At 39.0% G+C, this 24,750-nt stretch overlaps 1 protein-coding gene across 2 annotated transcripts; it reads right to left on the minus strand.

Moving 5' to 3' along the window:
* Positions 1-24,185, minus strand: CLPX (caseinolytic mitochondrial matrix peptidase chaperone subunit X). Of its 2 annotated transcripts, XM_032994280.2 has the most exons (14): positions 24,010-24,185; positions 19,661-19,821; positions 18,033-18,150; positions 12,876-13,030; positions 9,964-10,123; positions 8,728-8,769; positions 7,450-7,626; positions 6,430-6,594; positions 5,996-6,084; positions 5,259-5,423; positions 3,950-4,249; positions 3,370-3,462; positions 3,017-3,123; positions 1-1,885 (listed from the first exon to the last, which is right to left on the minus strand). In XM_032994280.2, exons 1-14 carry the CDS (start codon positions 24,077-24,079, stop codon positions 1,795-1,797), a joined length of 1,893 nt encoding a protein of 630 aa, XP_032850171.2. In that variant the 5' UTR covers positions 24,080-24,185; the 3' UTR covers positions 1-1,794. The 2 variants fall into 2 exon arrangements, with proteins under 2 accessions (XP_032850171.2, XP_032850174.2); XM_032994283.2 differs by lacking the exon at positions 8,728-8,769 and having other exon boundaries at positions 24,010-24,177.
* Between the last annotated feature and the right edge of the window lie 565 nt (positions 24,186-24,750).

The raw sequence follows: 24,750 nt of genomic DNA on the forward strand, positions 1-24,750 counted from the left end.
TGCTTGAATATTCGCTTTGTTTTATTCAAACGCCAGAGGTGAAGTACAAACTGTAGTTACACAGCATTTTTGTGTGTCCTTAAAAACAGTTCTTGGTTACATAATTCCGAACAACTTTCAAAACTAAGTTGTTGAACAATTTCGCCTAAAATGTTGTGTTTTTTTTTTCAATGCATTTAAAAAAGGATTTGAATTAAAGGATTAAGAAGTAAAAGCAGTTATATTCTTTTTCACTCTACAAAAAGGAAAGTGAGGATGCAGTTACAGATAGTTCACCACAGATTCCGATTTCGAGGAGACTAAGATTCTCCCAGAAATATCCTCAACTCCCAGCGCAGCTTTTTCTGAACCGTTAGTGGGTCATTTAACCTGAAAAAAATGAAATCCTAAGGGAAGTATCTGTTGCATCTGGCTACAACTGTGTATCACACTGCTTCTATGTACGAACACAAGTATTACATAAAATTTATATGACAAAAATTAACAACAAAAAAAGGGTCAACACATCTGCAGTATCTTTTCCTGTCCTAACACACCCACTAGACTGAAACGAATTATGAATGTTTTATTTAAATAGCGTGAATTAAAATTTTAGGAAAAAGGGTCAGTAAAACTTAAGTCCACGTATCAGCGAGGGACAAAACAAAAGTTGTAAGCAACAATTTTAATTCCTGAAACAAACTAAAAACATACAGGTCCTTTAGTGTTTTTACAAAGACTTTCCTAAAGGATCAAATTAATTTTGGTGTAGAACAGAAGAGGGAGGATTGCTTTGCCATGAGACTAAAAATCAAAGACAAAAACCACAAGATGCAATACTAACATTTGAGCATATAACTTAAAAAGCACTGTGTCATGTGAACAATCACTACTGACAACATCAAAAATATTATACATTTACTTTTTTCGTCTCTTAACATTATAAGATAGGTTGGGCAAATACCTGGCACCAAAAAACTGATGCATGATAGTTCCAATACGTTAAACAAAATGTACTATATTAGAACATTAATATTTAAAAATTTATGTCGACTTCTCGTCCAAATTCAGATGGCTTACTGCTTCCCAGAAATCTTCTTTACCTCTCTGGAAAAATTAGCAAATTACTGACTTCATTTTCTTTCACAGTATTCAAGGTGACTGAAACTTACTCCTAATGGAGAGGTGAAGGAAAAGATATTATTTGATATTGCATTCAAAATTACTGTAACAAACTAGTGTCACATTTTTGCAAAATTTCCCAGCAGTGTCATAAAGTGTGTCCCAGTTGTTCCAAAATCCCATTGCAAGGTCTTCTTCCCCCCCAGTGTAACAAGTCACTCCAGCACCCACCAGGTTTCAAACACCAGCAGATATCTAACACTGACCTGAACATAACCCCTTGTGAGCCATATGAGGAGCTAATAGTTTATTCACCCCCTACTAATTATTAATCTTGATTTCCCATTTGTAGAGTAACATTATTGTAAAATCTAGCTATTGGCAGCACCCACATTGCCATTTTAGTTTCTAGAAAAAGCAGTCCAGGTGCTGCTATACTTCCTATACATTTTAATTGAACAAGTGTAATATACAATTCATATCTGAACATTATGCCATCCAAGTCCACACAATGTCCATCAAATATATCAACGTGATGTTGCAATAAAATACAAGATCTGATTTATCTAATAAAGTTCCTCATCACATATTGTATCCGAGAGAAATCCAATGCCTTTAGTACAGACTGAAGCCAGAGGCAATCACAAGGAAATAACCAAGTGCGCTTTATGCAGCCGTGCGTTCTGACAGTATTTAATGGTTTGCAGCATCTGCTTGTCGAGGCCAGCCTTCTTCCTCAACGCCAGAGTCATATTCTTCTTCAGATGAATCTTTAGTGGGAGCCCTATAATTAAAACGAACTGATCAGATACTTTAGAAATTGAGGAAAAGAATGGAGACAGTTTCCATAGCTTCTTGTAAACATGCTACCTGCAAAGTGCCCCAGTGGCAAATGTTCTGACAAGCACCCATCTGCTAAATGACCTGGTCTGAAAATAATGCTGTGCAGATTTACACCACTACCAGAATGCAGTCTCATTACTGAAAATCAAAAGGCTACTGAATTCAGTTATGTCGTTTGATTTAATCAGTAAACATAGTATTTCCAGCAAACATGAATGCTGGTGCTCCACAAAACCCCTTAAAGCAACCATCAGTGTAAGGATACTTTCCACTCCAACTACCCTCCTTAAGACACCAAGTGTGCTGAGCCAACCTTCAGCACAGACACAGGTGAATACAAAGCATGTACCTCAGTGGAGAAAGTCACTCAAAGAAGCTGTCAGGAGTAGAAACCAAGCCAGAGTTCCTAAATTTCAGACCTGTGTTTTTAACCTGACCCATTCCCTCCCAGCTCCATCCCTGCTTCACTAAATTTTTTTTTTTTTTTTAATCCAGATTTGTCCAGTGCTTTCAGTGTTCCACCATAGCATACAACCTTTACAACATTAAATTGATTATTTTAACAGGAGTTCAGCAAATCAACAGATGTGCCTTTGTGGCTCTCCCCTGTTGAAAGAGCAAAGGTAAACAAAACCGCAGCAGCCTGGAGCTTGCATTAAAAAAAAAAAAAAAACAAAACAAAAACACACACCTCCATGGTAGAAAGGAAGGAAGAAGTTCTGTTTCAGAAATTTCAGTGCAGTCACAATTAAATTTCAGATTTTTACTGTCAACTTACAATGCGTATAGTTTACTGCAATTTCTACAGGTATATAGACACACACAAAAGGCTTAAAGTAACTTCATATATAAGTTTATTTTTAAATTTCTATTTAAAAACTAAAGCAATACAAACCCAAAGTCTCTAGGACAGAATAGGCACTAATTCAGCTGTGTACAATATACAGAGAATTGGGTCCTTCCCAGGCTGTGTGCATGGTTTTGTGTTTATACACTTGTTTTTATAGCAAACATCAGAATACCTGTCTAGCTGTATTACTCATCTGTTCTGATACTTCCGTTATGGCTTTACCTAATGTATCCTGGCTCTTTTTTGCCTTCTACAACATCTTTGTCAACTTCCACACATACAATGTCAGAATTGGGCACTTCAAACATGGGCTCCAGCAACAGCTTCTCCTACAAGAAAACAGAGGGGAAAAAAATATTTCTGTATGCCCTCTTCTATGTAACAATATGGTTAGCAAGTGACTGCCAGAGCTAGATGGCTTTTTTGGAAGAAGCCTGAAACCCCATGGTTTTATATGGATACAGTAAGTCTAAGACCCAGAAATAAGTCAGGTTTTGACTGAAAATTGTCATGATTAGATCTGTACACACCAACGTAGGTAGATTCATTTACTCAATGAGACATAAATTACTCACCATTATAGATCGAAGACCTCTTGCACCAGTTTTTCTGTCCAGGGCCAGTCTGGCTATAGCCTTCAATGCATCTTCAGTTACATTTAATTCACACTACATAGAGAAAAATGGTAAGACTAGTTAATTATTTAAATTATAAATCAGTGTGTTGAGTGCAACAGTGCAAGTGTTACTGAAAATAACAGTAGCTATTTACTTGTTACAGACCAGAACATTTAATATTGAAGCTATATACATAAAGGTTCAGCTACACTATATATTTGACTAACATTACCAGTATTGACTATGTCCCTTTATGTGCAACTACAAGTACCTCTACAGTACATGAGGCGGCTGTCAATGTCTGTTAGGCAAGGTCACGGATTTTCATTTGAAGGTCAATGCGAAGAGCAGTTCAACTACTTCCAGATTATTTGCCCCACAAGGACAGTTATCCAATCTAAACCAGTCAAGTTTTAACAGGTTAAGTTACTTTTTTTGCAAAGCGGGGAGAAGTGGTTTCAATTGGTATTTTAGATCGCTTTAACACTGTATTTATACGCAAAAATAATGAAGAGTCATCAAAAAAAAATATTCCAACCTTATCCATGCTGAATAGTGCCTGGTATTGAGGAACCACAGCATTCCGTGGCTCAGTAAGAATCCGTACAAGGGTTTTCTCATCTAGGCTGTGCAGAGGAACCACAACGGGCAAACGTCCCACAAACTCAGGAATCATGCCAAACTCAATGAGATCTCTGGCTTCCACATGACGCAGCAAGCGATCCTTTTCTTCAATATCTTCGTGTGGATCAGACTCTCCACTTATATTTGCAAGATCAGCTGCTGCTGCAGCCCTTCTGCCTTTTCCCATATTAGATGGTGTCCCAAATCCTAGATACTGCAGAACAAAGATGTTATGCTTACAGAACTGTAATAGTTAAGTTTTCCTTATGTAACTAAATTATGTTCCATGCACATTAAAAAAAAAAAAAAAAAAAATCAAATGACTGATTGCATTATTACATATTAATTCAAGCTCAGGAAATTATTTATAGTAAAATTAGACCCCTTGCACACAGTTTCTTATAACATTTAATTCCCTCAGTAAAGTATCAATACATCATCCTAAGAGCAAGTTTTTCTTAAGATAAAAAAGTTAGCAACACATCCTGACAAGTTTACAAATACCAGTGACACTAAAAGGAGCTCCTCAAAAGTGAAGCAAATGCATACCAGAATGCTTGCATGAAAAGCTACATGAATTATTGTAAACAGTAATTTGAATTTCAGTCAATCCCCTGTTAGAATTAGGGTGCACATTTTTTCAGAAAGCTGCAGAACTCTGTCCCTAGACATTAATACACAAAACAGTAAATTGCATGACTAGGTATTTTAAGATGATGATAGCTTTTAGCACCATTTGCTCAAACTAAGTACCAACAGTAAACCTTTGGATATCAGTAGAAAAAACCCTTTTCCTCAGTTTCATACTTGGTACATTGCAACTGAAAGAAATGCTATTATAATTGCTAGAACTGTTTCACATATTGTTTTTAAGAAACATAGGACATGACAATAATGTAAAAAGTTTACAACTTAAGTATGGATAGCAAGTCCTCTACCAACTGCTTTCAACCTTTTTTCCCCCTCTCTTTCCTATTTGTATATGCTAAAAAGTTTTCTGTGGAAGCAGATAACCACTGCAAGCTACTTAAGCCTATTAACAATAGGCTTGTTCTTTGCTACCTTTCTTAGCCTTGACTTCAGGTTCCCAGATAACAGATCGAAAACCACTGCTCTACAAACAAACTTAGTGGGTTTATAAATACAGGAAGACCTTTACAAGTCAGTAGTGTGAAAAGTAATTAAGATAATTCTTCAGTTCCAATACAGCCCGATGCACTCACTTTTTCATTTTTCCTCCTGCTGATAATTCTGTCGAGACCATTAAAAGCACCAGAAGCTACAAAGAGGATGTTTGTTGTGTCAACCTGCACCGTTTCTCCACGTAGTTTACGAGAATTCTTTTCTGGAACGTTTACTATTGTGCCTTCTAGCAATTTTAACAAGCCCTAAGGATGAAAGAATAAGCAACATAAAATTCCACTGTGTAGCATCACACAAGGCAGCACACCATACTGTACTTACTTTGTACAGTATGTAATTTATTTGTAAATACAGATGTATTTACATTTTTTAATTCCTCATGCCTTTATAGTAAGTGTCTAAAGAAATCAGTTTTCCATACGAGACAATCCCCTTCAAAGATAGACAAAAATCTCCCTTTTATGTGACTCCCATGTACATTATGAGCTGCACTTAGTAACGAGTTGCTTTAACAGTTTTGTCAAAATGGAAAATGTTATCTATTCTTGGCTATGTCATGCAACTTGCCATCTGAATGCTGCAAAGACTTTTTCTAATTAAAATGTTTCTATGAAGCAGTCTCAAGATGCTTTTCAGATTTTTTTTTTTTGAATGAAGAAAGTAAAGAGGAAAGACGAGGGTTTCAAAGGTTAGTAATTAAGGAACTGAAGAACTATGACTCTCTGCACTCCCAAGCTACTTGACATATGATAGGAGGATAAATAGACCTGATGGGCTGTTTGCTTATGAAGTAAAATCACTCCGCAGAAGTACTCACTTGTTGAACACCTTCTCCTCCAACATCCCGTAACTGATGAATACCAGGAACGCTGCCAATCTTATCTACTTCATCCAGAAAAACAATTCCTGCAGTTACAGAAAACAGATGTAAGGAAGACCTTGCTTCTCTTAAAAAGCAGAAATTTAGACACATGGAAGATCGTAATTTAAGACAGCAGCAGCCTCTTCTACTTTCATACTGTAGATTGCAAACATGTATGCACCCTTGTCCAACTATGGACAAGAACAAAAACCGCAAGATATGCTTAGAGGTATTTTCAGGTTTCTTATTTCTGATTTAAAGTGTTAAAATTCAGGTACATGCCAGAGGAATATAAATTACAGAAATACTTATGGTCTCAAAGTTTAGAGCACCGAGGTGAAATTAACACAGTTTATGAATGAACTTCAAGAAACATTGTAAAAGTTTACCTTGCTGAGCTTTCTCTACATTGTAGTTGGCATCTTGCAGGAGTTTTGCAATGACAGATTCGATGTCCTCACCAACATAGCCAGCTTGAGTCAAGGTGGTACAATCACAGATAGCAAAAGGTACATCTAGGCATTTAGCTAGAGTCTGAGCCAGCAAGGTTTTACCTGATAAAATAAAAACTGTATAGCTTCCATACATTTCTTTAAAGCACACAAACCAAATATTTACCACAGGATCATCATTACCATCATTAGACATTCTGAATGATGCCAACATGTTTATTTATATAATAATATTTCCCAAGGAAGTCAGTTTTTATAAACAATGTTTATGTTGGCAAGCTATATTTCTGAGTTAAACTAATGCTACACATTTGAGGCAGCTTGAAATGCATATAGTATCAGAAATAAAATACCACACAGTGTAAGAACCAAAATACATGTACCTGCATAGATTAAAAATTAAATAAACCAGTAGTCCTTTGCAGACACTCAGGGTGCAGTGCAAAGTCTAATTGCTCCTGCTTTGAAGTTGGGGAAAAACAAAATTTAGTGAATGTTCTCCTAAACAGTCTGCAAAATGCATATCACTTCAGCACAAGACACTCCCACTCCTTATAAACACACAAATATAATTTCTCTTTTAAGCTTCCCTGTAACTGATCTGTCCCAGAGGTGAAACAACACTAACCACAGCACCTCAACTTGCCATCTAAAGCAGAGAAATGTTAAATTTGTCTTATTTCAGCTTATTGAAACTCGCATTTTTTAATCAGTTAGTAAATAATATAGGCATTACAAAAAAAAAAAAAAGAAAAAAAAGAAAACCACATGACCAGACCTCCCTTTTTTTCAAGGCCATTTAGTTCAGCTCTTTATCATGGCATGAAAGCCAATAACCCAGTTTGGAATTCACAGTTTAGTTTCTTCTACACCAAATTGGAATAATCACAAAAGAGGAAAATCACTTATCAATTCTAAGAAAAATCTGACAGCTATAAAAAACATGCAGCTGTATACCTGATCCAGTTGGTCCAAGCAGCAAAATATTACTTTTTTCAAGTTTTATGTCATCATTGGGTGAATCTAGTACTTCTCCTCCCCGTTTTTCCTGAGGTATCTGCTGGTTCATTTGTTGCTGCATTGATGCTCCTAAAGCATTACCGTGTGGGCTGATTCCAGCAATCTGCAGTAGTTCTGAACAGAACAAAAATAGTACTTTTTGAGCACTGACAAGGTCCACCATTACCTTAAATACACAGTAAAACCTTGATACTTCTGTTTTGTTCTGCAAACCTGTAATTCTATCTGTACAGAAGTTTACAGATAGGACTGCAACAGAAATATGGCACAATTATTACAAAAACGTGAGTTCCAATGGTATTTTTGCACAAGCACAATTTGTATAAAGGAAAAGAATTTCCAGTGGTACAGTGAATTATCTAAAAATATTCCTCTATATTAAAAACAAGGTAAATTTTCAGTCTTTACAGATTGACTCATTTTAACTGTATTTTTTTATTTTTAGCACCTGAGGAAAAATAAACCCAAACTGTTGATTTCTATGATGAGAAAGTACAAGAGCTAGTATACTACAACAATTACAAAAGCAACACACAGGTAATCTCAAGACTTAAAAAACGTGTCTTAGATCAGTTGTTACAGGTTTTGTCTCTACACACGGATATAGAGATTGAGCTGGATTTTAAGAAAACTGGTTTGAAGAGGTATAACTGAGATTACAAACTGACCTACACTAGACCATGGAAGAGGTTCAACAGACAGTGAGAGTTCCAGTGAACTGAAAACAAACATGACTGACCTCACTTAGATTAAGAGGAAGAAAAAAAATGGCATTCTGAGGTTCAAGGTGACCATGCCTTTTAAGAGTACAAATACCCTACGAAAACCAGTTGCCTAACTTCCCTTATTACCTACCCCCCATCGTATCTTGTGTGGCATTATTAATATAATCAGACCTCAGTTCTAAATTAAACATAAATCTCAATTTCCACTTGTTCTATAGAGGACAACTCTAAGGTGAGATAACTGTTTAACCAACTTCATAAAAGATATCTTTAAATTTTACTTGCTTTCCACCTAGAACTAGATGAAGAGTCAGATCCTTGTAACCTCTGTTAAAAATATGCTCAATGCCATCAATTAAATTTACTTACAGAAGAAAAGCAAACAGGATTTTACTCAGCATTTTAAACTAGTGGCCACTGAAGACTATTCTACATTAACATCAAAAGAGTAGATATTACAGAGGAGGACATGAGGAGAGAGTTCACTTACTTGTAAATCTGTACTCATCCTCCCGTCTTCTGATTTCTAATTCTAAGAGAGAGGATGAAAATAGTAATAAAAAGTAAGTTTATAAAAGCTTATAAATTCTCCACCTCTTGCCCTCTTCTGAATACATCTCATCACAGTGTATGAAAGTATTTCTAACAAGAAATGCCCATACAAATTACTTTTCATCACTGTTAAAATTAATCCAAAACCCAACTTGCATGCTTTTAAAATGACAGCAAGCTTTCCATTGCTTAAAACAGTAAGTCTATTACCTCTGATTAGATTTTAATTTTAAAGCCACTTATAACAGGGAAAAAAAGATGTTGTAACATAACTTTGTTTTGACAAGGCTTCCTTAAACTCTCACATTTATATCTACTATTTCAAAGTACTATCCATTATAAATGTTCAGTGCCAGTCCCTCTGGGTATGCACCATTTTATCTTCCCGTGGAGGGTCAGGAACTTCTCTGCGCCAGGTACACAAGTGCTCTCCTACCATTACCAAAAAAGTGCTACTAATGTTTCCCCCTCAGTTAAAATACTTCTTTACATAAATTCAACAAACAAAGAAGATTCTGTTTGCCTGGTGTACTATTTATTGCAAGGCAGAACAAAACACCTTAAAAAAAAAAAAAATCAAGGTACACTTTGAATCAGACAGTAACTTAATCCTACTTCTAAAAATACAGTAGATCAACATAGCTACACACTTACTCAGTAGCAAAAGTACTGCCAAGAGTAACTCCATCTACACCTACAACTCTTGCTAGATATGGAACAATACTATGGTGATCAACAAATGCTGCCAACAGCAGCCAGTGAGTCTAGAAAGCTAGCTATTCTTCAAATTTACTGTGCAAAATACTGTCGTCATGATCTGCATTGTTGCTTGCAGATTAAACAGCAGATTTACTGTTAAGCAGTAAATGAGTCTAGAAAGAGAAATTTAGGAGGCTCACTTTATAAAGTTAAATACCTAATAACACGTGTCTGTAAAAACTGCTAAGCATGTAATATAGCAGGCAATACCCATGACATCATAAGCCTTCTGGATCACTTTTAAATAAATCAGAAGTTTACATACAGTGAAAATTAAATTTAATAGCAATTCTTTTAGTTCATTCCAATTACAGAACTTCTGGTGTTGAGGTAAAACCTTTCTCAAATTTCTTAAGTTGAAGACCTGAAATGGTAAACTTTATTTGGCCAGAAAAATACTAAACATCATACAAACCTCTTGGTGTTAAAGAAGTCTGCTTTTCAACTTCTGCTTGCTGTCTCAGGTTAGCCGGGATATTATTGTAGATTCTCTTGTAATGATTGTACACAGCAACTGAAAGCACCTTCTTGGCAAAACACTGACCAACAACATATTTGTCGAGGTAGTTATAAATCTGAAAAATAACTCAATTTTAGTAACACTTCTAAACCACCGTGCAGTAAAAAAAAATTTTAAAAATAGCATATTGTGACAAAGATGGCCTGTGGTCTAAATCAAGCATTACAGAACTGAGAAACAGAAACCCAACATCTAAAATACAAAATATATACTTGTTGATAAGTTTACTTAAAAACGTGGCACTTACACAATCATACTGTGTCTGCAGTTCTCACCTACTACTATCTAAAGCCATTATAATTTTCACCCAAATCTGTAAAAGGAAGAGAAATTTCAAGAATACTTAATTTCTTAAGAGGCCTACTCAGGAGCCATGTGCAGTTTCAGAAACCATTACAGTCCAGCAGAACCTGAGAAACACAGTAAGCTCTCACTATTTGAGAGGGAAACCAAATGACTTAAGATGGGTCATGGCCACAAGCTAATCAGCCACAGTTCTTGCCCAGAAACTGTCCAAATAAAAGGTTCTGCAACTACAGAAGGAAGCTGCTAACATTAGGGTACAGAATATGAGGCCATAGCAGGAATTAAAAGATACTATGGTTGGTGGAGGTTGAGGTTAGCCTCAGGGTCACAAAGAGTAAATGAAGGTACTGGACTTCAGTCACAAGACAAAGGCAGAGGAAAACAAGCCCAACTACTTTTATTGTATTTACCTGGCCAAGCTCAAAGAAAAAGGAAGGGTGGAAGCAAGGACAGGTAGCCTGGGAGGAATACAGAGCAACTGTCTGAGCAGCCAGGGATCACGTTAGGAAGGCCAAAGCTCCAATAAAATTAATCTGGCCAGGTATGTCAAAGGCAACAAGAAAAGCTTCTATAGGCAAGTTGGTGATAAAAGGAAGACTAGGGAAACTGTGGTCCCTCTCCAGAAGGAAATAGGAGACCTGGTTACCCAGGTATGGAGAAGGCTGAGGTACTCAACGACTTTTTTGCCTCAGTCTTCACCTGCAAGTGCTCCAGCCATACCACCCACAGAGCATAAAGAAAAGTCAAAGACTGGAATAACGAAGAACTGCCCACTGTAGATCAGCTTCGAGACCGTCTAAAGAACCTGAAGGTGCACAAGTCCATGGGACCTGATGAGATTCATCTACCAGTCCTGAGGTAACTGGTGAATGAAGTGGCTAAGCCACTATCCACCATGTTTGTGAAGTCATGGCAGTCCAGTGAAGTTCCCGCTGACTGGAAAAGGGGAAACATAACCCTCACTTTTGAAAAAGGAAAAAAAGGAAGACCTGGGGAACTACAGGCCAGTCAGACTCACCTCTATGCCCAGCAAGATCATGGAGAAGATCCTCCTGGAAACTATGTGAGAGCACATGGTAAACAGAGGTGGTTGGTGACAGCCAACATGTATTCACTAAGGACAAATCATGCCTGACAAATCTGATGGCCTTCTATAACAGGGTTACAGCGTTGGTGGGTAAGGGAAGAGCAACTGACATCATCTACCTGAACTTGCGCAAAGCTTTAGACACTGTCTCACATGACATCCTTGTCTCTAAGTTGGAGAGATGCGGATTTGATGGATGGACCGTTCAGTGTATAGGGAATTGGTTCGATGGTCGCACTCAGAGTTGAGGTCAATGGCTTCATGTCCAAGTGAAGACCACTGATGAGTAGCATTCCTCAGGGGTTGGTATTGTGATGCTGGTGACATGGACAGTGGGATCGAGTGCACCCTCAGCAAGTTTGCAGATGACGCCAAGCTGTGTGTGTGGTGACATGCTGGAGGGAAGGGATGTCTGCCATCCAGAGGGACTGGGACAGGCTGGAGAGGTAGGCCCGTGTGAAGGCCATGAAGTTCAACAAGGCCAAGTGCAAGGTCCTGCCCATGGGTCAGGGCAATCCCAAACACAAATCCAGGCTGGGCGAGGAGTGTATGGAGATCAGCCCTGCAGAGAAGGACTTGGGGAGCTTGGTGAGTAGAAAACTGACTGTGAGCCAGCAATGTGCGCTCACAGCCCAGAAAGTCAACCGTGCCCTGGGCTGCACCAAGAGAAGTGTGGGCAGAAGGTCAAAGGAGAGGATTCTCCCCCTCTACTCTGCTCTGGTGAGATCCCCCTGCAGTGCTGGGTCCAGCTCGGGGGGCCCCCAACATCAGAAGGACATGCACCTGCTCAAGTGGGGCCAGAGGAGACCACAAAGATGATCAGGTGGTTGAAACACCTCCTCTGTGAGGCCAGGCTGAGAGTTGAGGTTGTTCAGCCTGGAGAAGGCTTCGGGGAGACCGCAGAGCAGCATTCCAGTGCTTAAAGTGGGGTAAGGATGGTGAGGGACTCTTTATCAGGGAGTGTAGTGATAGGACAAGGGGTAATGGTTTTAAACTGAAAAAGGGTAGATTTAGATTAGATATAATGAAGAAATTCTTCACTGTGAGGGTGGTGAGGCACTGGCACAGGGTGCCCAGAGAAGCTGTGGCTGCCCCCTCCCTAGAAGGGTTCAAGGCCAGGTTGGACAGGGCTGGGAGCACCCTGGGCTGGGGGAAGGGGACCCTGCCCAGGGCAGGGGGGTTGGAACTAGATGGTCTTTGAGGTCCCTTCCAACCCAAACCATTCTATGATTCTACTTGTCCCCTTTATCAGTTGTCTTCTGGGTCACATAGCTCTCAAAATCTTAATCTTGAGCTAATCTTGTTTGTTGCTCTGTCACAGTAGACTCATTACACACCTGATGCAGATTAAGAACTAAAGCATTTCACCATGCTGTAATACAAGGAAACACTGAGGTGAAATTAAGAACCATACCTTTTTTGGCGGAGGTGGTGGTTTCTGCTGGAATGCCAATTTCACAGCTTCTGCTGCTGACTCGGGCTCTTTAATGATGCTCTTTTTTGTGTCTGCCTCTGACAGTACAACAAAAAAATGGTGACACTTTTCACACTTCACAAAACGGGTAGAAGCTGCAGAAAAAGTAAAATAAAATGGTAAGAGGAATTGCTTAGATAGCATTCATTTAACTGCCTGCGTTCATCACACACAGGAGAAGCACCTGTAAGACAGCACAACCACCTCTGTGTTTACACAACACTTCCCCTTCGCTCACCTTAGAAGCTTTAAAAGCAATTATCAGACAATGAAATTTGACTGAAAGGGAATGTAATTTGCCCAAAAAGCCACAACGCAGAGCAAACAAGGGATTAAAAAGCAAAAATCTATTTCATACTTATTCAGTAGCACTACGCTCGGAAGAGGAAACTTGGCATCTCAGAGCAATGCAAAATTAATGAAGGCTTCTAACTAGGCAGAAATTGTTCCAAACTCTCAAACTAGCGGGCAAAAAAAACCAACCCAAATGTGGTTAGAGACAGACTATAAAGTGCAGGGAAGCAATCTCAAAGACAGCATGCAGCAGGCACAGGTAAGGAGAGCTGTGGCAGCTTCTGGTTTCTGCACCCCATTGGCAGTGGGACTCTACAGAGCATGCGCCAGTCACCTAAGCCCAGGACACAGAGCACAGTGGGGTCACACAAAGGGCTCATCCCAACAAGAGGCAGCTGTGGTATGCAACAGATGATCAGGACTTGGATGTTTTGCAAGATCTTTTGCTTATTTATTTTTCCTGTCAAGCGTAGAACAAATGTCTTTCAAATTCCAAAAGCCAAACCCTCCTACTGCTGACTTTGTAAACTGTCTCAAGAAATCATGTTATCTGCAAAGGCTGGTTTCAAAAGCCTGCAAACCAGAACTTGTATTACTTATTTTTCTTCTTTTGGAAAAGCAAAGTTGAAATAATCAAAATAGACAGTAGAGAAGAATAAACTTGTAATTCAAAATAGATCTTTTCTGGCCATATTACTATGCTACTAAACACCAATTATGTGCCACAGAACTGATTTAAAGTAAATATATTAGTAAATGTTTTACATTAAAAGCAAAGTAAATGTAACTAGACAACCACATGAAAAACTTAATTGTCAAAACTTCTGAAGTCATAAAAAGTTTGTAGAAAATGGTTTGAGTGCTGTGGTACCAGCTGATTTTAATAACAGCCTCTACCAATAAACAAGCTGCTTATTTATAACTTGTTGTTGCCTCCCCTAGAGCTGGCATCAGCAAAAGAGGAGCAGGTGGTTGTGGGGTTTTTTTAATATTAAACACACCTGGACTGAATAAGTAAAATCAACAGATTATTTTAAGAATGCAGCACATAATACTGTGACCATCACAGCTTTATTAACTCTACTCCAAAGAAAATTTGTGTAACAGCTGTGAAGTTCTCCTGGCAACCTTCCAAATTACTGTTTTCAGCCTAATGGGAACATGATGGAGAACCACTTGCATGCACCCACCCCTCTTACATAGCTATTAATTAGCAACAATATTGTAGGGAAAAAAACCCTAAACTTTCTCCCAACACTCACTCAAAACACCTCCAATATTCTTAATGACTACAGTGCCATGAGGCTGTTTGTCCTTCCTTATGCAATGCTAATAGCTTTATTAGGAATGGTTAAAAAAATAGAAAATAAAGAGCAGGCTATAAAAATAGTACTGTGCAACTTTAAAACATGATTCACTGAAAAAAATTATTGTGCAGAGTACACTTTTATCAATTACTCCAAGTAGCACAGAGGAAGGTTATTAGATATCTTCCTAATTTTCAGCAAGACCAACGGGGTCTGCAGTTACAGGGGAACTTTGTCATGTGGGGTGCCTTGGGGAAGAGACTCAGTTATCAAAACACAGCTGCAGAACTAGCCAGTTTATCGTCTACACAGCAATCTGGAAAAAAAAGTATCAATATTAGTTTTAACAGAACAAAAACATTTGAGAAGTTTGCTCTGAAATGGAAGAAAACCAAGTTTAAGTACAGCTATCTCCCTAAAACTGAGCATTCAAAATTACAAGAACTTTGCTATTCTTAAATACTGGCATGTTTTTATATGTTCTTTCAACAAACACATAAAATCACAGCAAAGAGTCTTCACGTCAAAATATCTCACTGTCATTAAGATGTCTGCAAATATTTACAGTGTAATAAAATGAAAGTCAAGTGTTGTTTTTGATTCAGGCAACATTACCACAGAGGCTGCACTTTGCAAAGAGATTTCTAAAGTCCATAGGAGCTGACCTTGCCAAAAAGGCTGGGTTTTTACAATACATACAGGAAGCCAAAACAATTGGAGGATTTATCTTAACAACACTTGTTCAGTTGAGATAATGGGCTACTATTAAACTGCTATAAGGTACAAAGACGGCAGGAGAAAGAGAGCAGGGAAGCTTCTTGCCTATTTAATACGTACAGTAGCAGGGAAGTCTTGCTTTGGAGGATGGGAGCCAACCTGATGGCATCAGGTGGAGAGAGGAAAAGCTGCACCTAGATAAGGCTTCGTATGTCAATCAGCTTCATAGCTATTGGATTTCACTCTACACCTGAGGCTTACATCTTACTTTGCTGATCAGAAAACTCTCCTTAGAGTCACACAACCCAAAACAATATAGGAACTGCTGAGAAAGTGTGTCAAAGGAAAGTTCCTTTTGGTTTGCATCATATTCTTCCTTAATTGTTAATTACTGGAAAACCATTGCCAAGCAAATCCTTGTGCAAGATTTCTGGATTCAAAGTAAAGTCCCATGAAAAACAAACTCCACTGGACAACCAGTCTGTCACACTGACACTCAATGGCAATCAATTTACAAATAAGTGTGGCTTTTATTCAGTATTTAGTTTCCCTACTTCTCTCAAAATGACTGAAAAATCTAATATTTAAAAACTGAAACAAATGCTAATTGCTTATTTTCCTTTGGCTTTAGATATTTACTTAAGGCTCTGCAGTTCAGCAACTCCAACCAGAATTGAACAAATTCATCACTTTTCCTGACTAAGCAACATCAAAGGCTTCTCTGAAAAAAGTTACAGTATGTATAATACAACCTGCAACTCATTCAATTTGGGCAGAACGAGACAGATAAAATTTTTTTATTAGTGTTTAGTTTATTTTTAAAAATTGTTTCTAAGATAATTAGAACTTAGCTCTTACATTTTCCAGCCACTTTATGTTCTACAGTTTGGCTGGGAAGCAGTGTGCTCCAATTAACAGACTAAACAAGAAAGACATGGGTCAGAAAAATCTTGACCATGACTCACAAGAATTTGAGAAATTAGAGCAATTAAAATTAAACCAAATATCGTAAGTTACCAATTAACAGAAAAGTGACAACTGCTGTTCTCAAGATGAACAAAAAAGTCTGCTCTACTCCATTGTCTGGTGATGGTGTGCCTAGTTTGAACTAGACTTCACTTAATGGCTATAAAATCCTAAAGGCTCAGAGTAAAATACACAAGGATGAGAAAAGTAGATACATCCAATTATTCACAAGCAAACTTTCTCATATTTTGACTTTCAAGCTTCTGACAAATGGACCAGCTGTAACACTGCTTTTGCAAGCACAAAGCGGGTTTCTAGTCCCAAGCTGTTTACAGTACCTGTGCCATTCTGATGTGGCAGTTCCAGGGCGGTATCACTACTTGTGACTCTAAGATTGCATGTACATTTTCTCCCATGATGTTAGTATGAACAAATCCTCTTCCTAAGAAAGTTTTCAAGCACACTTAAAGATTCCTAGCGACACTGACAATACACTAAATCACATCTCTGCTTTCCAGGGATATAGTGGTTGTTCTCCTCTGGGGCAATGCTTGCGTGACATTTCCAGATAAAAGGACAAACTTCAGTAACAAGAGGAGCCAAAACACCAGTGAAGCAAGAGTTTCAAAATGACCCTGTCTACTCATGAATCACGTGGTAAGAAGGTAAATGAGGTTAAAAATCCTTCCACTGTTTTCAACCACACCTAGTCTAGGTCAAAATACTGAACACCATGCAAGACTGTATTTCTAGTTCCATCAACTAGTGCCAGATTTTTAAAAAAACCTTGTTGCCTATAGTTTCAAACAAACAAAAAGATTATTATTTCTGGAAAAAAACCCAGTAGCTAAGGACTGATTGTTTTATCTAACATATATTGTTATTATAGAATTGTCTTGTGATTCGTGATATTTGATAATTTTTATTAAATATTATTTGTTGATACTCATATAAAATACTAGCACATCCACTCATTATTTTCACCAACTGCAATGTTAACAACTGTTGAACAGGTTTATGCTGACCTTGTCTTAAGCTTCTTAGTGCACAAGTCTGATTAGGACTTGATACTTCCTCCTTGAGCCCCATCAACTAACAAGGGGTATTTGCTTTCTGACAACTGTTTTTTAGGCTGGTCTCATTAGCACTGAAACATGGAGAAATGTCTTCAAGTCTGATAGAACCTAAAGCAGAACTGGCATTAGTTTGGACTGTACTTCAAAAAAAGAAGCTACTGCTGCTGTGTACCAGGCATCTGACACATTCTGAATTTTCTACTTGGACTTTCCAGCCTCCTATTTGGAACGTATTATGGCTCTGACTTTCCATAGAAGACCATTCTAGTAAGCCATCTGTCTTATACCAATTCCTCTGCTGGATAAGTACTTTGGTTATAGTACACACAGGATTAAAGTTTTATCATTTAGTAAACAAAGGGCAGACATTACAAACATACATATATAAGCATATAAATATATAATGGACAGAAAGAAGTATCAGTGGTTAAAATAGTATTGTTTATGTGAGCACCTCTTGCACTGTACAAAAGGTAACAAACTAGTTTAAAACTGTATATTCACAGTTGCGGCTTGAATTCCACTACCCTATTCTGCTCCACCACATTACAGGAAGTTACACAAATGTACCCACAGAGACAATACACACTTACACCAACATGGTCAAACTAAGCACAACAAAATTTTTGACATTCTACAATTAGGTAGGCTAAAATTTAGCTATCAGGGCCATTCTAGATCACAAATGTAGTGACATCTGTGTCTAATTAAAAAAGAAATTATTCATTAAAACTTACACACAAAAGTCTCCACGTGTGTGCACAAGTCACCACACTTCGGGCAGCGCAGCTGGTTCCCTCCTTTTCCAGAGCTTCCAGAGCTTGACTTTTTACCACCCCCCTCACCGACAGACTTCTAAAAAAGATTTCCAGACAATTAGCCCCAAACAATGGAGCTATTACACTAGACATTTAGCACTGTATTTATGGAATCCGGTAATGTGAATATTTCAATAGCAGAAAGACAGAATAAATATTGTCAGGATTTTTTAAAGGCTTTGGAAACTTAGAACAACACAAGTATTTTTAAATACACACACATCTACATTTCCCAGGTCTGCCAATTTTGGCATGTCCATGGAAGAGGCATCCCATATCTACATTAGAACTGCTTGACTGGCACTAGAGCAGTAGCAAGTCAAACTGTGTCCAGAATGTTTTAATGGTGTATTTCAATGTAATTTAGTCTAACCTCAGAAAAGAAAACAAATCATACTTATAGAGAGAGTAATTTCATTATTGCAACTGTGTTGATTCTAAGGGTTCCTGAAGCCACAACTCTTCTCACGTTCTTGACAGATGTAGCTATGCGGGCAGATGGCTGTAGGGTAGATATGGCCTATAAAACAAGCACCTCAGAAATTGCTTGGAAATACTTTACTTTTTACTTCTAAGGTAGAGCTCCCTGACAGAGACCTACCTGTCTTTATCCATGTTATCCCGCTTAGTAGTGTTCAAGGTTAATATTTTTTAAATCTGTATCCATTCTATGCCTTCATACTTTGATTAATAATAAAAACTATTATATTTTAGGAAACAGTGAAGATCTCTCTTCCCTTTCCTAAGGCGATGCCCCATTTTTTTTTAAATCTTGCTTGCCTACACAATTCTCCTCGCAACTCTTCTCAAAAAAAAAGAAAGACTATTAAAATTTTCTATCTTCCTTCTTTATTTTCTTAAAAAAGTTTAATCTGAACCTTCAGAACACACCTGTGTCATCTGGACAGTTCCTCAGATGTCACAAAACACCCTACTAAGACACAGTTATTGCCTGTGAACTCTCAAAATCTTAATTGCTGACTAAAGCGCAGTTTTATTCTCAGGTAATCATTTATCTGAAGAAGCTGTTTATTAACTATAATTACAGAGAAAGACTAGGATGAAAATAGATTACAATTTACTAACAAGAATAAAACTAGTCTCCTCAAAAACTTGTCTTCTTTAATACAACTACCAAAACCGTGCTAAAAACAAAAACATTTTTAAATGTACTTACTTTAAAAAGCCTACTAGGGAGTAGCAGGCTTTTGAAGGAGAATAGTTCTGATTAATACTCTTTCCTGAGATCCTGAAACCTGTTGAGGATTTATCACATTCTACAAAGTTTTCAAGTGTCCCTTTATGCTAGGTAAAAAGATGTAAAAAACTGGGAAAAGCACTGTGGGATGTTTATAAGGTTTGTCTGCTAACAAATTCACACTACAATTTGTTTTTTCTTCAATGTCAGTTGTAGCAACTTGAAGGAAATGTCAAGAGTTAGCAAAAATTTCAAGGAGATTCTAATTTTAAGTAAGGAAAACATCTACTAAAAACATTTAAGAAACATTTTTTATAAACTATTGAAAAACCTAATGGATGGAGATTACCTTGCTTCCATCTCCAGAACCATCCTTGCTTGCACCATCCTTTGAAGCAAAATACGCTGGTGTTTCTGAAAAGTTTCTAAGAGGAATTCGCCTTAAGGAACAAGTTTCAAAAGTCCCAAGTCTTCCTAAAACAGGGATGCGTGTACGACCACAAGTAATACCTAAAAAAAAAAAAAAAAACCAACATGATAATTAAGCATTAAAATAGTCTAGTTCTAATCCCAATGCTACCAAACCCAAGAATATATTTACATTAAATGGAGCTCAAAGGTTTCGGCAACAGAACTCAACTCTGAACATCCAAATTTCAGTTAACCAAAGTAAATTCTCTTCACCACCTTAATGTTCACGTCATTAAAAGCTGCCCGGATTGTCCAAGATGACCCAAAAGTAATTCCAGGCCCTCTAACATCAGAGAGTCCCACTGTGTGATGAAACAGGGAACATCCCAGTTATGAAACTGATCCTCAGAATGATAAATACAATCGACATCCAGCACTTACTGTGAAAGACTTCAACCCCTGAAGTAAGAGAGCTTTGTAGTGTCTCCTCATTATGCAAAAATTACCAAAGTGTCTCAGACTCACGACTGCATGTCTGGATTTGGCTTTTACTTGTGAACTCTACTAAAAACTAGTTTCCAGGAATCTGAGGTACCACTTGACAAAAAAAATTGTCCTAGTGAAAACTAAAAGGTAGTGTCATATTTGGCACGTGCTGGCAGACAGGCACAAGTAAATTCAGCGTAATCTTAATTCTGTTGTAATAGCTTATTGTCAACATGAAAAAAACCTCACTGAGAAACTAAGCAGCCTTTTCCTCCTCTTGCAACAGCAGATAGGATTACATTTCATGACTAGGTATGATGTGAATCAACATATGTCACACTTGTGATTTCAACATCTCTCAACATAAACAAGAGCCTGGAACCCATCTCATATCTCTCTCATCTGAAGTGGAAAATTTCTCACTTGCTCCCTGGATTTGATAAGAACTCTATGACTTACTGACAGAAGAGCTATATAGCAACTATGACAATCAAAAACTTGCTGATAATACATGGCTTTACTGCTAGACAGATGAGAGAATTCCATAGAAAATTCCAAAATCTCTTCTAAAAATTAATAAAAACAGTAAGAATTGCAAGAGGAGTATAGTTCATTTGCTCTGAAAGAGGTAACAATGACAACTAAGACCTGGGATCTTAGTTGAAAGGGGACATTTAAGAAAATCCACCCTGCTACTACAACAGGAAAGCAGAAAAAAAGAAAAAAAAAATAGCATTACAGACAAGCCTAAATTTACCAGGAAAACTGTCGCAGGTTTATACAAAGCCACAACCAAGAAGATGGTGTCAAATTAGATCTGAAGTCGCTTTATTAATTTAAATGCTGCTTAAGATTACTTAACTTGAAGATGACTTGCAGTTACTTTTAACATGACTAAAGATGTCATCTTTTTAAAAAATCTGTAATAGCAATACTTCTGTCTCTTAACATGAGGGAGGAATAATGAACAATGTGCTTTCCAATTTTAAATTCCTCTGCTGAATGCCACTGCAACACAGCAACATACTTTAGATTACATAGGATAAACTATGAAAATATCATAGTAAACTAAAAAATATTGGCTTATTTTCACACACAGTTGTGTTCCTTCATCTGAATCTGCAGAGAACTCTGAAGAGTACGTGTGCCAAGTTCACTGGTCAGGAGAGAATAAGCGTGGTCAGCGTTTATAGTGCAATAGCTGTTCTGCATTAATTCCCTATCTTGCTGGCTTATTCCTTTGCTGAGATTTGCTTTACCACTTTGAAAAGGCAAAGTAGAAAAGACCCCTTAACAAAATAAATAAACCAAACCACCTCAACTCCCCTGAACAAAACCCAAAGTTACACAACTTTCCTGTAATATAGGGAGATTTAGTCTGCATAGAAAGTATGAAGCACTAATACAGAAACTCAAATATTTCACCACTAAGCACTGCACTTGGACTAAAAATCGCTGTTTTTAATTCAGAGTGCCCCTGGGACACAGATAATGCACTGAAAATTGTATTGGCTGAACTGTGAAACTATACACAGTGTCAAGTACTGAGCTGGTAAGTGCTACGTTACTGACTGTGCCCATCTATGATCAGAAACACTGCGGCTGTGGGGCTTCACCTCCAGCATTTGACAGGACACAGACAGCAGATGAAGGTTGGCCAGCAGCACTACAGCCACACTATAACACTTCTGTTGCTGTTAAATCCACTCTCACAGAAGTCTCAGCTGGCCAGCCTTTTGGGACCATTAAACTCACCCTGCTACACGTGCTGATCTCTAGAGGGTGTAGATAGGCTAAGCCAGGAAAAATTAAAAAAAAAAAAAAAAAAAAAAAAAAAATCACACTGTTGCTACATTAGTTTGTGGTAAAACATGGAAAGCCTTGTCCCTGTGCTTAGCATGAGGTCCAAATGTTTTTTGTTTTTTTTTTGACAAAATATCATTGCACAATTAAAGAATGGAGCAGTAAGACAGTTACCACAACTACTTTCTTGAATATAAATAAGCCAAGAGGCAGATTTGGGGGAGAAATCAACATTGCAGCTCAATGCCTGGCAACTTCCACTGAATGATCCAGATACCAATAAATGTTCAAATATGCAACAGCTGGCTAGCGCAGCAGTGTTGGCTCACATATAACTGGCAGTCAGGGCATGGGTCGGTTTTTGAAACGGTAAATCTGAAGGACATGCACCTAACGTAAGAATGTTGGTAGCAGCTATGGCATCTATCCAAGGTGTTCAGGTTAGCGCATTATGAAAGAACGGGAGGCGCCTTTACACCTTATTAACCTTTAATTGATACTTGAGGAAAGAAATACTGACTTTTGAGCCAAGCTTCAAATATCTTGGCAGAACCTATTGCCCAAGGAAGTGACAGGGAGATTGTGACGAAAGAAGTCTCCTCTCTGTCCCACGTAACACCTGATTGACCTGACTGATCCATGCACTCCGAATACTCTTAAGTTTATACCTATTGGGAACAGCAAACAAAGTACCTGGCAGCAAATATAATCTCTTACAACAAAAATGCACCAAAATAATATAAAAGAACTTTCACGAAAAGCTGATGCATAATCTTATTACTCTGTAACTGTGTTTTAGTCTCATTTGCTCTTTTACATATCTATTTTTAATATTAGTTCAGACAAAAAAATACAAGTTTAAAACCAGATAATCCTGAAGTCAATTCAAAACGTTACTTGGTTTAAAGTTAATTGTTTCAGTGGGTTTGCATGAGGCCAGACAGGCTGGAATTGAAAGTACTGGTTTAAGCCTTTCAGCAAAAGTGACGTCAAAGATGTAAATGTAAAGTCAACTGAGTTAGTTAACTTCTCGAAGGTAATAAATCATCTCAGACTTGTCAGGCTATCGCTGAGGGTACCATCGTTCAAAACCCTGTTGCAAATGTGGCAGCAGTGGAGATTTTCAGCACCATTTGGGAGCGATCTGCCTTTCCCTAAAAGCAGCACATAGTATGTCAGCTCTCACTACCCACAAGAACACCATGAAAAAGGATAAAAGTAGTAAAAACCTAACAGCCACCCTCTGCTTAAACTTCCAGTAAGTGGCTTGCATTCTCACCCTTCTACCAAGCTGGAAAGAATTACTTTTTGCTAACTAAGCCCAAGTCTTTATGAGAAATATTTCAACTTTAGGCTGCAAAAAAAGGTAGGTTTTTAATTAGTCAGCTAATTAAACTCACGAGCACTGCTAGGTAACAAACACTGGATGGCTGCTGCTGAAAATCATTTGCCTTGAAATAAACTCTATTCTCGCATTACATTTCCCAAAAGATATTTCAATGTGGGCTCATTTTTCCAGAACTTCGCACCATGTAATACTGCCCTTAACCCTGACACGCCACCGGCCGTCCACTCACACCACCCAGGGTGACACTAGGAAAAGATTAATAGAATGAAGAAAAAAAAAAAAAAAAAAACAAAAAAAAAAAAACATAAAATAAGAGGGCGAAGCAGACAGCCGTTGCCCAAGCGAAGCCCTTATCGCCGCGCTGCAGCACGAACTCCCCCGGGCTTGCTGGTCTCCCGGCCACAGGCAACGCCTGGCAGAGCGGCTGCTCCCCGCTGACACGGCTCCGGCGGGGTCCCCGCGCCAGGGAGCCCTCAGCAGCGGCGGTGCTGTGGGGGTGCGGTGCGCTGACAGCCGGCGGGACCGGGGCTCCCCCTCAGGGAAGCGGAAGGGACCGCCGCACTCCGGCCCCGTGAGGGGGCTGAGGGCCAGGCCCAGCCCGTCCCCCCCCCTCCCCGTCAGGCCGGGCCGCAGCGAGGACGGCGGTTTACCTCTCCGCGCAGAGGGCAGCGTAGAGCCCAAGAGGCGGCCGGCGGCGGCACAGCTGTGGCAGGCGGACATGTTGCGGCGGCGGGCCCGGCCCGCTCCCTCCCCCCCCCCCCCGCCGCCGCCGCCGACTAGGCCTCGCTGCCGGCGGTGCTGCGCGCCCCACCCGCACCGTAAACACACCCCCCCACACACACACACCCTTCCTCTCCCGGCGCCGCCGCCTCAGTGACGCCGGCGCGCTAGCGTCACCGCGCACACCGCCGCGGACTACCGCTCCCAGGGGGCAGCGCGCGCGGCGCCCCGGCCGCCACAGCGCTAGGGAGCGTGCGTGGCCTCATGAGAGATGTAGTCCTGAAAGCTGGGGGGGGAAATGGAGGGCGAGGGTCCCCTCCCGCCGCGTTGCATCATGGGAAATGTAGTCCTGGCAGCGCGGCGCTTTGGGACTCCCTCCGCCTCCCCGGCATTTTTTCGGGCCATTCCTGCGTTTTAATCCCGCTTCCTAAATACGACACGATCCCTTGAATCCCGGGAACACTTTTTTTTTTTTTTTTTAAAAAAAAAAGCCTTTCGCGAAAAATCGAACCGCAGCTGAAACCTTTTACGCAAAAGGAAGCTCAGAGATTTGCCTGCAAATGTTTATGTACAAAAGGGACGCAGCACTATCACAACTGCTAATTTATAATACATAACTCAGTTTTCAGCATAGCCTTGAATTTAGCTTTTTTTTTAAAATAAACTTTGTT

This window comes from Tyto alba, unplaced genomic scaffold, assembly GCF_018691265.1.
Source record: "Tyto alba isolate M040663 unplaced genomic scaffold, T.alba_DEE_v4.0 Super-Scaffold_41, whole genome shotgun sequence".
NCBI classification, from domain to species: Eukaryota; Metazoa; Chordata; class Aves; order Strigiformes; family Tytonidae; genus Tyto; species Tyto alba.

Excerpts from the sequence above, each read along its gene's own strand:
- CLPX (XM_032994280.2), bottom strand. The coding sequence starts at position 24,079 with ATGTCCGCCTGCCACAGCTGTGCCGCCGCCGGCCGCCTCTTGGGCTCT. Across the intron at positions 7,627-8,727 it reads GGATGAGTACAGATTTACAA|AACTACTGCAGATTGCTGGA; the intron begins GTAAGTGAACTC and ends TGTTCTGTTCAG. Across the intron at positions 4,250-5,258 it reads GCAGGAGGAAAAATGAAAAA|TATCTAGGATTTGGGACACC; the intron begins GTGAGTGCATCG and ends TTTGTTCTGCAG.